The 13,956-nt window shown below is 45.7% G+C and overlaps 1 protein-coding gene across 1 annotated transcript in view; it reads left to right on the top strand.

The window, feature by feature from the left end:
• Positions 1-13,956, top strand: part of AP2A2 (adaptor related protein complex 2 subunit alpha 2) — a 55,316-nt gene that overhangs the window by 33,821 nt on the left and 7,539 nt on the right. Inside the window, 4 exon segments of the mRNA XM_069107887.1 lie at positions 10,644-10,752; positions 11,399-11,549; positions 12,403-12,571; positions 12,686-12,823. Coding sequence (XP_068963988.1) covers positions 10,644-10,752; positions 11,399-11,549; positions 12,403-12,571; positions 12,686-12,823 — 567 coding nt within the window.

The following is a 13,956-nucleotide window of genomic DNA, read 5'->3' as shown; positions in this document are numbered from 1 at the left end:
GTGTGTGTGTGTGTGTGTGTGTGTGTGTGTGTGTGTGTGTGTGTGTGTGTGTGTGTGTGTGTGTGTGTGTGTGTAAGTGTCTGAGGCCGGATCCAAACTCAGGTCCTCCTGACTCCGGGGCCGGCACTCTGTTCACTGTGCCACCTAGTGCCCCAGTCATGCCTGTTTTTGTCATAGGAGTCTTGGGATGGGGAGAGCAGTCAGAAAGCAGTTGGTTGACCCATGACCTTCTCGGAATGGTCAGGTTAATTTGGATACAAAAGGAGGATGTGGCAGGAGTCCCCAGGAGCAGGAGATGGCGTTGCCATCATGGGCGCTGGAGGTCTGGGGAAGAACACCAAAGTAATGATGTGTTGTGCTCAAGGGGGTGACCTTTGAAGTTCACTGTCATACCTGTGGTTCTTTAGCCCAGTGTATGTGGCTCCGTGACGGATTGGCTTCCAGGGACCAGGGTCCTCAGAGTGGGGAGTCCTGGCGCAGTGTCCCTTTGAGCACTGACCCTGGCTGAAGAGGCTTTCAGAGCTCTCCAGAGGTCTGTGTAGCCACCAGCTGGAATATGGCTGTTTCTCTCTTTATTACTGAGGAGGAGCCTGATGTAGATGGAGGACCAGCCTTGGGGTCTGCTTGGGTGACCCAAGGCAGGTCAAGGTCACCTCCCCTCTCAGTTTTCCAGGCCACTTGAAGACTGGAAGACATGCAGTCTGCATTAGTGCAGGGAGTTTCCCTACCATGTTGATGGACTCCCAGGGCCCCAACCATTGGTTTTCTTAGCCGTGTACACTTGGAAAAGAATCAGCTTTCATTTTTCTGCAGGAGAGTGTGCCTCTTGCTCCTGGTTCTTTCTTTCTCTCCTTTCTCTGCCACCCACCCTCTAATGGCAAAGAAAGGACTGAGTATAGGCCAGTCCCTGAGATGGACCTTGTTACATTTCCTAGAACTCTGGGCAGGAGTGGGAGGGACCCTTCACGTGGAGGTTCCTTTGGATGCTGCATTTGACTACCTTGTCCCTTCTGAGGGAGACCTGATCATGGAAGGGGGACAAAGGGTGGACTGTCTCCCCGGAAGCAGGTTCCACAGGGCTGTAGGCTGTTTCTCTCACAAGTTTTGTGCTAGGGCATGGCAGGATGAAGGAGGATACTCATGGGATGCCAGTAAAGCAGTAGAAGATGACAAGGTTTAATTGGAAAGGAATTGCTGATGGGGGTGGGGAATGGGGGGGTAGGTGTAGGGAATGAAAGGAAGCATCTTTGCCTAGTTTACCTAATACACCACATTCACAGCAGCCTAGAAAATACACCAGACTAAATTCTGATTGGGGAACCCTCCTCCCTCCACCCCCCATAGTCATGGTGAGTCTTTTATCCATCCCAGAGCAGTTTAGGAGGAGAGGTGTGTGAGTGCTGGGGCAGGGACTGGCCACAGGGGCAGCAACAGTGAGCTTTCTAGCCTTAAGGGGACCGAGTCTGAACACTGAGGCAGGAAGAGATCCTAGGGGACCTCTGACCTACCTCTGAGAGTGGGGACAGTGCTATCTGGCAGCTCAATCACCCATTACCTCGGGCTAGGACAGAGAGGAACAATCAAGGTCACGAGTGAGAGAGGCCTGAGCTATGTACTGCACAAGGAACAGGTTCCAGACCCTCAGTGTGTGGCTTTGATCCTATGTGCAGAGGAGGGACTGACTCAGTTCTAGTCTTTAGCCCAATGCCTAAGCTTACAGTGGAATAACCCAGGGCAGGAGTCCTAGATCAAAGGGGCAAAAGCAAGCCGTTTAGTCCTTCTGAACCTGCAGAGCCTGCCAGGGCTCACAGCGACCAATCCAGCAGCAGTCTGTGAAAACTTAACCATGCACTAGACGACAGACCATACCTGAGTCAGGAACTTGCAGAGCTCAGACTAGGAGGGCAAGGAGCAGTCTTCTCCCTGGATTGCACCACTTTGGGAACTCCCAGTCAGAGCTGTGAACACAGCAGAAGGACATGAAGAGAAACTTGGGCTAGCCATCCTCCCACAGATGAGCAGAGCCTTACATTAACATTGAATCCAACGTCAGGAAGGAGGCTGGAAGAATGAGCAAACAAAGAAGGCGCCTCACCATAAAGAGCTACAGCGGTGACAGGGAAGCTCAAGACTCGGAAAAAGATAATGTCTGAAAAATATTGTCAAGCAAAACCTCAAAGAAAAATGCAGAGTGGACACAAACCCAACAAGAAATCCCAGAAGATCTAAAAAAGAGATTAAAACCAAATAAGAGTGATAGAGGGAAAAAATGGGAACAGAAATGATACCTATGCAAGAAAGTTATTATAAGAGAATTATCAGCTTAGTTAAAAGAGGTGCAAAACCACTGAAGAAAATAACTCCTTGAAAATTAAAATTGGTCATATGGAAACTAATGACTTCATGAGATATCAAGAAATAATAAAAGTTAAAAAACTGAAAGAAATAGAAGAAAGGTGAAATATATCATAGGTAAAACAATTGACCTGGAAAAGAGATGAAGGGAAAAAAAATTTAGAATCATTGGGTTGCCTGAAAGCCATGAACCAAAAATTAATGTGGACATCCTATTTTAAGAAATGATAAAGGAAAATTGCCCAGATATCTTAGAATCAGAAGGCAGAGTAGAAATTGGAAGAATTTACCTCTTGATAGAAACTCCCAGGAACACTATAGCCTAAATCCAAAGCTCCCAGGTGAAGGGGAAGATACTTACAAATAGCCAGAAAGAAGGAATTCAAGTACTGGGGAGTAGTGGTCAGGATCACATCAGATATTGCAGCTTCTAGGAATAGAAGACTTAGAATATCTATCTATCTATCTATCTTCAAGAAGGCAAAGGATTTAAGATTACAACCAAGAATAACCTATTGAACAAAAATGAATATAATCCTACAGGGGCAAAAACAGACCTTTAATTAGATAGAAGACTTTCACACATTCCTGATGAAAAGGTGGAATGGAAATTTGACATTGAAACACAGGACTCAAGAGAAGCATTAAGAAGACAGACATGACCGAGAAACCATAAGGGACTCAGTAAGATTAAAATTGTTTACATTCTTATATGAGAAGTCGATACATGTAATATCTCAGAACTTTGCCTTTACCAGAGGTCTCAGAGGGAATTAACCTAGACAAGGGAGCCTGAGAGTCTGTTAGGTTAAGATAATCCCAAAGGAAGAACAGAAAGTTGGAGAAGAGGAATGCTTTGGGAGAGGGGGGAAGGGAGAGGAAGAATGGAGAAATTTATCTCATATAAATGAGGCATTTATAAGGAAGAGTTTCTATGATGGAGTGGAGGGAAAGGGGAGCAGGCAACACTGGAACCATACTCTCGTCTGAATTGGTTCAAAGAGGAAAGAATACATATACATAATTGGGCACAAAAATTAATATTATCCAACAAGGAAGTAGGAGAGAGAAGGGTTAAACAGAAGAAGGTAGGGGTGTGTGTGTGTGTGTGTGTGTGTGTCCGTGTGTGTGGAGTAGGATGAAGCGTAGATTAAGGGAGGCAGGGGTCACAAACAAAGCAAATTAGACTCTTTAAGGAGGTAACAGTTAAAAAAATAGAAGGATAAGTAGAAAAGAAGAGGATGGAGGGAAATACACAGCAGCCTCAACTGAGTGGGATAAACAGCCATAAGCTTACATGAATTAGAAACCATGATCTCGCATTGTCATTTAAAAGAAGCACATTCAGAAAAATCCGCATATTAGAAATAAGGGGCTGGAGCAAAATCCAATCTGCTCATCTGTAATGTAATGCCAAGCAAAAAGAAAGGCAACTTCCCAGGTTCAAAATACCAGCATAGGTGCTCTCTATTTTATTCAGTAACAAACCCAGAACAGAGAAGATCAAAACATGACATCATTCCAAATACAGCATTTACTAAGTGTGATTAAATAATCTCCAAGGCCTACCCCACCCCAGGACTTTCCAATCATTCAATCAATTACAAAGTCTCTGTTCCAAATACTTCTCCACCCCTAGGCTATACCTTAATTAAGTCCACCACAAAGCCCCTCTTCTCAAATGGAGATTAGTTTCCAAACATAAGTAAAATACATTCATTTGCTCAACCATAGAACACAAAAAGGTCAAAAGTTCCCCACCCCTGGATCACAATTGAATCTACCCCAGAGTTACATCAAGTTTAAACACAGCACTTAATACCCAAATGGAGGTCTTTTCTTCATCTTGACACGAGGCAAGTTCTCAGCAATCTTAGTTCCTGGAGAGACAAGGCTTAGCAAGGCCATAAGATACATTGCCAGTCCCTTCATGAATTTATCCTCTGTCTGTAGAACAGCCCTAGAACCCCTGAACACATTAGCAAAGCCCTCTCCCAGGATTTCTGTAAACATACAACAAGAAAATCCTTCTTCAGGGCTTCTGAACCAACAGAAAGGCTCCCAGACCCCTGCAACAACAGTACTGTCCCTCACCAGTGGACAGTATTCATTCTGTCTGCAGGACAGTCTCCAGACCCCTGCAACAACAGTACTGTCCCTCACCAGTGGACAGTATTCACTCTCTGTCTGCAGGACAGTCGCAGGCCTTCTTAGCGAACAGCCAGGTTCCAGGACTTCTTCAACAAAAGGACAGTCTTTCACCAGTGGACAAATCTGGCAAAATAACATCAAAACAGACAGACAAAGTACCAGCAAAACAGCCATGTCTCCTCAGTCCTTGGCAGCTCAGGGGGCAGGTCTCAAAAGTCCAGGGCAATTCAAAGCGGCCACCAGCAATTCTCTTAGTCTCTCCCTCTCCACGAGGTGCTGCTTCCAAAAAAATCTTCCGCCTCTCTCTAGTGTCTCTCCAAATCTACGTCACCAGCTCCTCCCAGTCAGGACTTTCTTTTCACATCAAAAAGTCCATCCCACAGGTGGGATTAACAAGCTCTGGGTTTTAATACAATCAATTTGAAAACCAAGCCAATACAGGGGAATCTTTAATTGCCATTACTATCACATCATCTGAATTAGAAGCAGCTGCGGCAGTCATGATCCCAGAAAAAGCAAAAGTAAACATAATTAAGAGGAATAGTCAAGGAAATTGCCCTTTACTGAAAGGCATCATAGACAGTGAAGGACTGTCCTGAGCATACGCATTCACCAAATGGCCTAGCATTCTTTTTTGCTTTTTGGAGGGCAATTGGGGTTAAGTAACTTGCCCAAGGTTACATGGCTAGTTTTTTTGTGTGTGTGGGTGGGTGTTAAGTGTCTGAGGCTGGAACCGAACTCAAGTCCTCCTGATTTTGGGGCCAGTGCTTTTTACTCACTGGCCTAGCATTCTTTTTTTTTTTTTAAGCATTCGCGGTTAAGTAACTTGCTCAAGGTTACACGGCCAGTTATTTCTGGGTGTGGTGCTAAGTATCTGAGCCCAGATTTGATCCAGGTCATCCCGACACTGGAGCCGGTGCTCTTACTCGCTGAGCCACCTGACTGCCCCTGGCCTAACATTCTTAAAGGAAAAGTTAAAAGAATTACAGAAGGAAATAAACAGTAAAACTATCGTAGTGGGAGAACCTCTATTTCCTCTTCTCAGATCTAGATAAAATCATATATATGAATTTAAAATCTTTATATATATATAATCTAGTTTATAAAATAAGAATGAAGTTAAGGAAGTTAATAGAATTTTAGAAAAGTTAAATATGATAGACCTTTCGAGAATATTGAATGGCAATAGAAGGGAATATCCCTGTTTTGCAACTGTGCATGGCATCTTCAAAAAAATTGAGCATATATTAAGGCATAAAAACCTTACAGATAATTGCAGAAATATTAAGTGCATCTTTTTTCTGACCCTAATACAATAAAATAATATTTAATAAAGGACCTTTGAATCATGGACTTAAAATTAATTGGACATTCATAAAATCCTCAAGATCAGATGGGACAAAGAACAAAACAGGCAGTAATTTCATCAAAGGCAATGACAACAATGAAACAATTGTTTCTCACCAGAAATTGGTGCATTCCAGCCAAAGCAGCCCTTACGGGGAATTTCATCTCTCAATGTAACTTACATCAAAAAGAGAAAGAGCCCATCAACACATTGGACATGCATATAAAAAAAAAACTAAAAAAATTCAACCAACTAAGATCCTTAAACACCAAAATAGAAATCCTGAAAATTAAAGAACAGACGAACAAAATAAAAAGGGTTTTTTTTATCTAAATAAAAGTAGGAGCTGACTTTTGAAAGAAAACGAAAACCATAAAATAGATAAACCATTGGCTAATTTAATGTAAAAAGAGCAAGAAAGCCAAATTACAAATGAAAAAGGTGAATTTGCAACCAGTGAAGATGAAAGAAAAGCATTTATTAATTTTTAAAGCAATTGGGGTTAAGTAACTTGCTCAAGGTTACATGGCCAGTTATTTTTGTGTGGGTGCCGAGTATCTGAGGCCAGAACTGATCCCGGGTCTCCCTGCTCTGGGGCCGGCGCTCTTAAGGAAAAGCATTTATTAAGAGCTATATAATGCATGCCAATAAAACTGACATTCTAAATGAAATGGATGACTATTTACAAAAATATAAGTTGCCCATTTAACAGAACAAGAAATAGAAATAACTATCCTAGAAAAAGAAATTAAGCAAGCCCATAAATGAACTCAGAAGAAAAAAAAAAACCCAGGATCAGTTGTATTTACAAGTGAATTTTACTAGACTTTTAAAGAACAATCAATTCCAAATACTACATAAACTGTTTGAAAAAGTAGGTTAAAGGAGGCCTTACTGAATGCCTTCTATGACATTAATATGGTCTTGATACCTAAACTAGGGAGGGTCAAAATAAATAAATACTAGCAAAGAAATTACTGTATTATATCACAAAGATCATACATTAGACTTTATTATTGTATTTATGCCAGAAGTGCAGGACTGGTTCAGTATTTCCAAAGTTCTAAGTATAATTGGCCACACCAGTGATGAAAACAAAAATCATTTGATTATTTCCACAGATGCAGAAGAAACCTTTGAGAAAAAGCAACATACTTTCTTGTAAAAAAACACAAAACAACAATGCTATAAAACACAGGAGTAAATGGAGCTTTCCTTAAAATGATGAACAGTATCTAAAACCAGAGCAAGCATTCTCTGTAATGGGCACAAGTTGGAAGCTTCCCAGTAAGATCGGGGGAAGGTCATAATGTCCACCTTTTGTTATTCAATAGTGTATTAGTACTGCTACTAGCTGTAGTAATTAGGCAAGAAAAAAAAATGGAAGGAATAAGCATAGGCAGTTCAGAAACAAAATAATAACCTTTTGCAGATGATAGGATTGTTTACTTAGAGAACCCAGGGAATCAACTGAAAATCTAACCAAAACAATTTCTAGCTTTAGCAAATTTTAAATTTAGTAAATTTTTAAATTTACACAAATCACCAGCAATTCTGTATACTACCTACCAACAAAGCCCAGCAGGAAGAGATAAATTGCATTTAAAATCAGTATGAATAGTATAAAATACCAGAGAGTTTATCTACCAAGACATATGTAGGAACTATATAAACACAATTACTAAACACTTTCATGCAGACAAAGGTAGATCTAAATAATTGGAGAAATATTATTTGGCCACGAATAGGCTGAGCCAGTACACTAAAACTAAGAAACTCTGTAATTAGTTTACTTTTTTAGTTCTATGCCAATCAAACTACCAAAGAATTACTGTATAGAGCTAGAAAAGAATAATCTAAAAATTCATTTGGAGGAACAAAATTCAATTATATTGAGATAATCGGTGAAAACAATGAGAAGGAAAGTGGGGAGGGATAGCAGCAGTGTCTCCAATTCTGCAAAGTTCTAATCATCCAAAAACTTCAGCACTGAATAAGAAGCAGTTCATCAGTGGAACAGATTAGGTATACAGTATTGTAGCAGCAAGCACCCCAAGCGTCCTCAGGGTGGCTGCCCATACAGGTTCTTGGATCTGCTTTGATAAAGGAAAGCAACTCAAAATGGGTTAACAAGCTTACTTTAATCAGTCAGACATATATCGTTTACCTTGTTCAGGGGAAAAAGGTCAGCACCCCGAACTTCAAAGTATACAGGCAGAATTATCAAGACAGAAACAGATCAAGTAGACAGCTTTCCAAACTGTCCAGCCATTACATCCATACCCAATCAACATCTGGGTTTTTCAAAGCTGGGGGGGGGGGAGCTCCAGACAACGGCTTCCCATAATCTATATCAAATCACAGAACACTTCTCAAAGTGAGCCCCCAAAACAAAGCCTCACATCAGGGCTTATATAGCCTCCTGGCTCAGAGAATGTAACAACCTTATTGACCTACTGGCCAATCAAAAAGTATTTACTGAAAAACAAGCGTCCCACCCCAGGCTTCAGGTGCACTTTAGTCTAGGGGCAGGGAAGATCTTCTAAATTTACATTCCCATTACAAGTATACAGAAGCAGATGAACACATTAACCTAGTGTTTGATAAACCCAAAGATCCCATCTATTGGGGCAAGAATTCACTGCTTCATAAAGACTGTTGGGAAAACTGGAAAATTGTCTGGAAGAAAATGAGTATAGACCAATATCTCACACCATCTCCCAAGATAAGCTCACAATGGGCACGTGATTTAGATGCAAAGATAGCATAGCAGTGAGTGAGCCGGGGAAGATCTATGGAGGGGGAAGAGTTGATGACAAAGAGAGCTGAGTTCGTGAAAGTAAAATGGATCATTTGCATTACATAAAATTAAAATTTTTGCACAGACAAAACCAGTGCAGCCGAAATTAGAATGAAAGCAGGAAACTGGGCGGGAAGTCTTTGCATCCAGTAATTAAAGTCTTACTTTTTTTTTTCTTAACCAATTGGGTTTAAGTAACTTGCTCAAGGTTACACGGCCAGGTGTTTCTGGGTGGGTGCTAAGTGTCTGAGCCCAGATTCGATCCCAGGTCATCCAACTCTGGGGCCAGTGCTCTTACTCACTGTGCTGCCTGGCCGCCCCAAAGTCTTACTTGAAGTTATAGGGAACCGAGTCAAATTTACAAGAAAAGGAGCCATTCCCTAATTGATACATAGCAGAAGGATATGAATAAGTAGTTTTTCAGGGGGATTAAAACCAGGTATCAACTGCCATCTGTCAAAAAATGCTTTAAATAACTAATAGAGAAAGACAAATGAAAACAACTCTTAAGTAAGGTACTCTGTCACTTGCATCAGATTGGCAAAGTTGATAAGGAAAATGACAAATGTCGGTGGGATTATAGGAAAATGGGTACTAATGCACTGTTGATGGGACTGTTAACTAGTCCAGCTATTGTGGAAAGCAGTTTGGAACTGTACCCCCCAAAATCACGGCTACCCATTGGTTCAGCAATCCCTCCACTAGGTCTGTGCCCCAGAGAGATCAAAGAAAAAAGACCCACATGTATAAAAATATTGAAAGCAGCTTTTTTGTGGTGGCAAAGAATTGGATATTGAGAGGATGTCCCATCAGTTGGGGAATGGCTGAAGCATGTGACTGTGACAGAATGCTGTTGTGCCATAAGAAATGATAAAGGGCAGAGTTTCAGAAAACCTGGCAAGATGTATATGAGCTGATGCAGAGTGAAGTACAGGAGACTGTACTGTAACAGCAACATGGTAACGACAATCAGCGGTGAAAGAGCGCTCGTGTTGGTGACGCGATGAGTGGTCTGGCGTAGCTCCCCGGGACCGCGTGAAGGTGCTGCTGCCTTCAGAGCCCAGACTGAGGTCTGTGGCTTCTTCTCTCCCCCTCCCCTGTCTCTGCCTCTCCCTTCTCTCTCTCTCTCTCTGTCTCTTTCATTTGTTTTGCATGACTGTACACATTTGTGACATGTTTTCTTTGCCTTCTCAATGGATGTGGAAGGAGGGGGAGAGGAGAATCTGGAATTGGAATTAAAATGGAATTTCGTTTTAAGAAAAAAAAGGGGAATTGCTGCTGGAATGCCATCCTGAAGAGACCCTGAGGAGGTCTCACCCTCTTAGTCACCAGGTCCTGGAGTGATTAGATTCGGGCGTAGGGGAGTGGGGGTGACTAACATTTGTTAGTCACGTGGAAGTTTTCCAAGCCCAGGGATGAACACATCACCACATTCCACTTCCTGCTGCCCTGCCTTGCCCAGGAGCTTCAGTGGGTCCTCTGGGAGCACAGACACACGTCATTGGCACTCTCCAGCATTGGTGAAGTGCCCTGGGCACTGGGGTGACAAGGACAGAGAGTGAGACAGTTCTTCACTCTGAGTGTCCATTTTCATGGGGAAGAAACTGAGGATGTTTACAGTTACATACAGCAGAAGTGTGAGGTGGATGAATGCCACCGCACTGCAGGTAATCCAAGGCAGGCAGGTGAGAGCAGGGCACATACTCGTGGGGAGCTGGTCAGGAGAGGCTTCATGCGGGACCTGCTGTTTCATTTGGGTCTTCAGAGGAAGAGAAGGACTCCAAAGTGAAGGTCAGAAGGGATGGCCAGTGCCAAGGCCCAGGGAGGCCTCCCTCCAAGGAAGCCTTTCTGTGTCTGTCCACATCTTTCTACATCGTCCCTGAATGCAAGTGCAGTGAGGGCAGGCCCTGTCTCTTTGGGATGCCCTCTGTTCTGGGCCCGTGGGGGAGCTGGCAGTCACCCCCGATGCCCTGTCTGCTTCTTCTCCAGATTGTGACGTCCGCGTCAACAGATCTCCAGGACTACACTTATTACTTTGTGCCCGCTCCGTGGCTGTCGGTGAAGCTGCTGCGGCTATTACAGTGTTACCCGCCCCCAGGTAATGTGGCCTGGAGTGCCGGCTTGCTGCTCACGGGTCGTGAGGCTCGTCCTCCTGTGGCGGGGTCAGCAAGCGTACTGCTGAGAGGGGTCACTGCTGTGCAGGCCCTCCCATAGCGGGTCACCTCTGAGGCACTCCCCTGGTGCCTTGACGGTAACAATCCTCCAGGGACAGTGTTGGGCTTCTCCACATCCCTGCCAGGGTCTCCCTCCCCCTTTAGGACTTAGCCTCAGGGAAAGCTTCCCAGACTTCTCCTCTTGGCACATTCCCTCAGGCAGGGTTCCCTTGAGCCTGGGGGACTGGGAGATGATTCCAGCAGCCATGAAAGTAGGAGCTGGGGAGGAGAGTCAAGGATGAGCCCTTGGTGTTATAGATGCTTCCAAGGGGGCCCCTGTGCCTTGGGGCCTCCCAGGGTCACTTAGGGTGAGATGGTCCTGGGATGGTTGGCAGAGATGGGCTGAGTTTATCACGCGTCTTGGTTGTTCAGACAGAGCTATATGGCCTGTAGCCACCAAGATAGAGGGAACCCGACTGTTCTCTCATAGCATTGGTGGGGCCGGCTGCCCAGATGAGCTACCCTGGGGGCTGTGGCTGGCGTGGGGGAGCTCACGCTGAACTGTCCCTAATGGTGTTTGGTGTTGCCTAGAAGACCCTGCGGTGCGGGGACGCCTCACTGAATGCCTCGAGACGATCCTGAACAAAGCCCAGGAGCCTCCCAAGTCCAAGAAGGTGCAGCATTCCAATGCCAAGAACGCCGTGCTCTTCGAGGCCATCAGCCTCATCATCCACCACGACAGGTGCGTGCCCCAGCAGGCGGGAAGGTGGGTGGCAGCCCTGTCAGCAGCGGAGGCCGTCTGCCTGTGCCTCCTGGACCCCCCCTTCCAGGAAGTCCGCTCTGATCCCCCGCACCGGTTGTTCATCACAGTAATAATGACTCCCTGCTGAAGTTGGCATCTGCACACCCCTAGGAGGCAGGCGCTGCTCTCATTCCCATTTTACAGATGAGGGAAATGGGGCACAGAGAGATGCTTAAACGGCACTCCCAGGGTCCTTGCCAATGAGTGTCGGATCCCCTGGTGACCTCTCTGGCACTACTTGTCACCTGCTGTCTTTGCAGGCCTTTAGTAGCATTGACTTACTGGGGAGGTGTTCTTTCCCCCAATAGGATTGATACCTTTTGAGGTCCGAGTGGGTGCCACCCACAATAGGCTATCGGACCCTGGGATTCTTGTTCTGATGAGATCATCTTTGTGAAGCGTTTGGGTCAGAACGGGTGCCCAGTAGATGCCTCCTTCCTTCCCCTCACTAGGACTGCTGCTGCTCGATCCTGATCTCAGCCTGGCATGGCAGTTTGGTGGCTTAAAGAGCCAGCCACAGATGGGCTGAGCCTGCGCCCCCTGCCCCTGACTCTGTCCATGAGCCCATGGACACTGACCTGAGCTGGTCTGCAGAGCTGGGAGGCCCTGGCCTCCTAGAGCCCACACAGTTGCCTCCCTCCTCCCAGGGCTTTGGGGAGGGAAGGGCCAGTGATCTAGCCCTGGCGGTGGGGTTGCTTTGGCCACCCAGACTGCTGTACCCTGAGCTCACTTTGACCCTTGTTACCCCCCCCCCCCCTCATTTTGACTTCTCTCTTTTCTCTTGTCACAACAGTGAACCCAATTTGCTGGTCCGTGCCTGTAACCAGCTGGGTCAGTTCTTACAGCACAGAGAGACGAATCTCCGGTACCTGGCCCTGGAGAGCATGTGCACCCTGGCCAGCTCAGAGTTCTCCCATGAGGCTGTGAAGACCCACATAGAGACGGTCATCAATGCCTTGAAGGTGAGGTCCCCAGGCCCATTCTCCTGGGAATGTGCATGTGTGTGGGTTGGTCCCACTGGTAGAGCTCGCGGCCCCTGGGCCCCACCACAGTGGCCCCCCCCTTCTCTGCCCTAGACGGAGAGGGACGTGAGTGTGCGGCAGAGAGCGGTGGACCTCCTCTATGCCATGTGTGACCGCAGCAATGCGCAGCAGATCGTTGCAGAGATGCTGAATTACCTGGAGACGGCCGACTACTCCATTAGGGAAGAAATTGTGAGTTCCCTCCAATGGGGCCGCTAGCCTGTGCCAGAATCTCTGAGCCTGGCTCCAGCATGGGCAGGCACTGTGCGTACACCCCTGCCCTGCGGGCACTTACGTTCTGTAGTCACCCCTCTTGGGCCGTGCCCAGGGCCTTCTCTCTCCTCAGGACCCATCTGCCGCAATGCCCATGGGGGTCCATCTTCCCCTGACTTCCAGGAAAGTACCCCACCTTTGGTCACAATCTCCTCCTAAACCTGTGTCTCTCTTGATGAAACAGATCCTGTTCTATCCCGTTTTCTCCAGCAGATTCCTCCATCTTGTCTCTCTTCCCTCACTCATTTTCAGTTTCTCCTTGTCTACTGGCTGCCTCCCTTCTGCCTGCAAATGTGCCCATGTCTCCCCCATCCTGAAAAAACCCTCACTTGCGCCTTCCATCCCTGCTAACCATCCTCCGATATCTCTCCTGCCCTTTGTAGCTAATAATGAGAAAAGGCCACCTATAATGGGCACCTCCACTTCTCCTCTCTTGCAATCTGGCTTTTGACCCTGTAGTTCCACAAAAACTGCCCTCTCCAAAGTGACCATTGACCTCTTACTTGCCAAGTCCAATGACCTTTTCTCAATCTTTATTGACCTTGACCTCTCTGCAGCCTTGACATTGTTGATCATTCTTTCCTTTAGATTTTTGGAATGACTCCCCTTCCCCTAGTTCTCTTCTGTTTCTGCACACTCCTTCTCTATCTCTTTTGCTGAATCCTCTTCCACATCACCCCCTGTAACCATAGGTGTCGCACCCTCATGTTCTGTCCTGTGCTCTCTTCTCTCTTTACTATTACACTTGATGAGCTCATCAGCTCCCAAAGATTTAATTACCATCCGATGATTCTTGTATCTACCTAGACTTCTGAGCTGGAATTTCCAGCTGCCTATTGGACATCTCAAATTGGATGGTCAGTAGACATCTTAAACTCAACATGTACAAAATGGAACTCATCTTTTCCTCTAAACTGCTGTAACACTTCCCCCCCCCCCCCCCCCCTATCGAAACCGCCCGTGATGTGGAAGAGGCTTCAGCGAGAGCGATAGAGAAGGCCCCCCCTCTTACCCCCCCCCTCTCCACCCCCCATTTTTGTAGTTCCCACCCC

This window comes from Petaurus breviceps, unplaced genomic scaffold, assembly GCF_028583685.1.
Source record: "Petaurus breviceps papuanus isolate PSGF00001 unplaced genomic scaffold, PetGlider_PUasm1.0 90317, whole genome shotgun sequence".
Taxonomy (NCBI): domain Eukaryota; kingdom Metazoa; phylum Chordata; class Mammalia; order Diprotodontia; family Petauridae; genus Petaurus; species Petaurus breviceps.
Note: the sequence above shows the minus strand (reverse complement) of the source record. Positions and strands in the feature narration are given on the sequence as shown.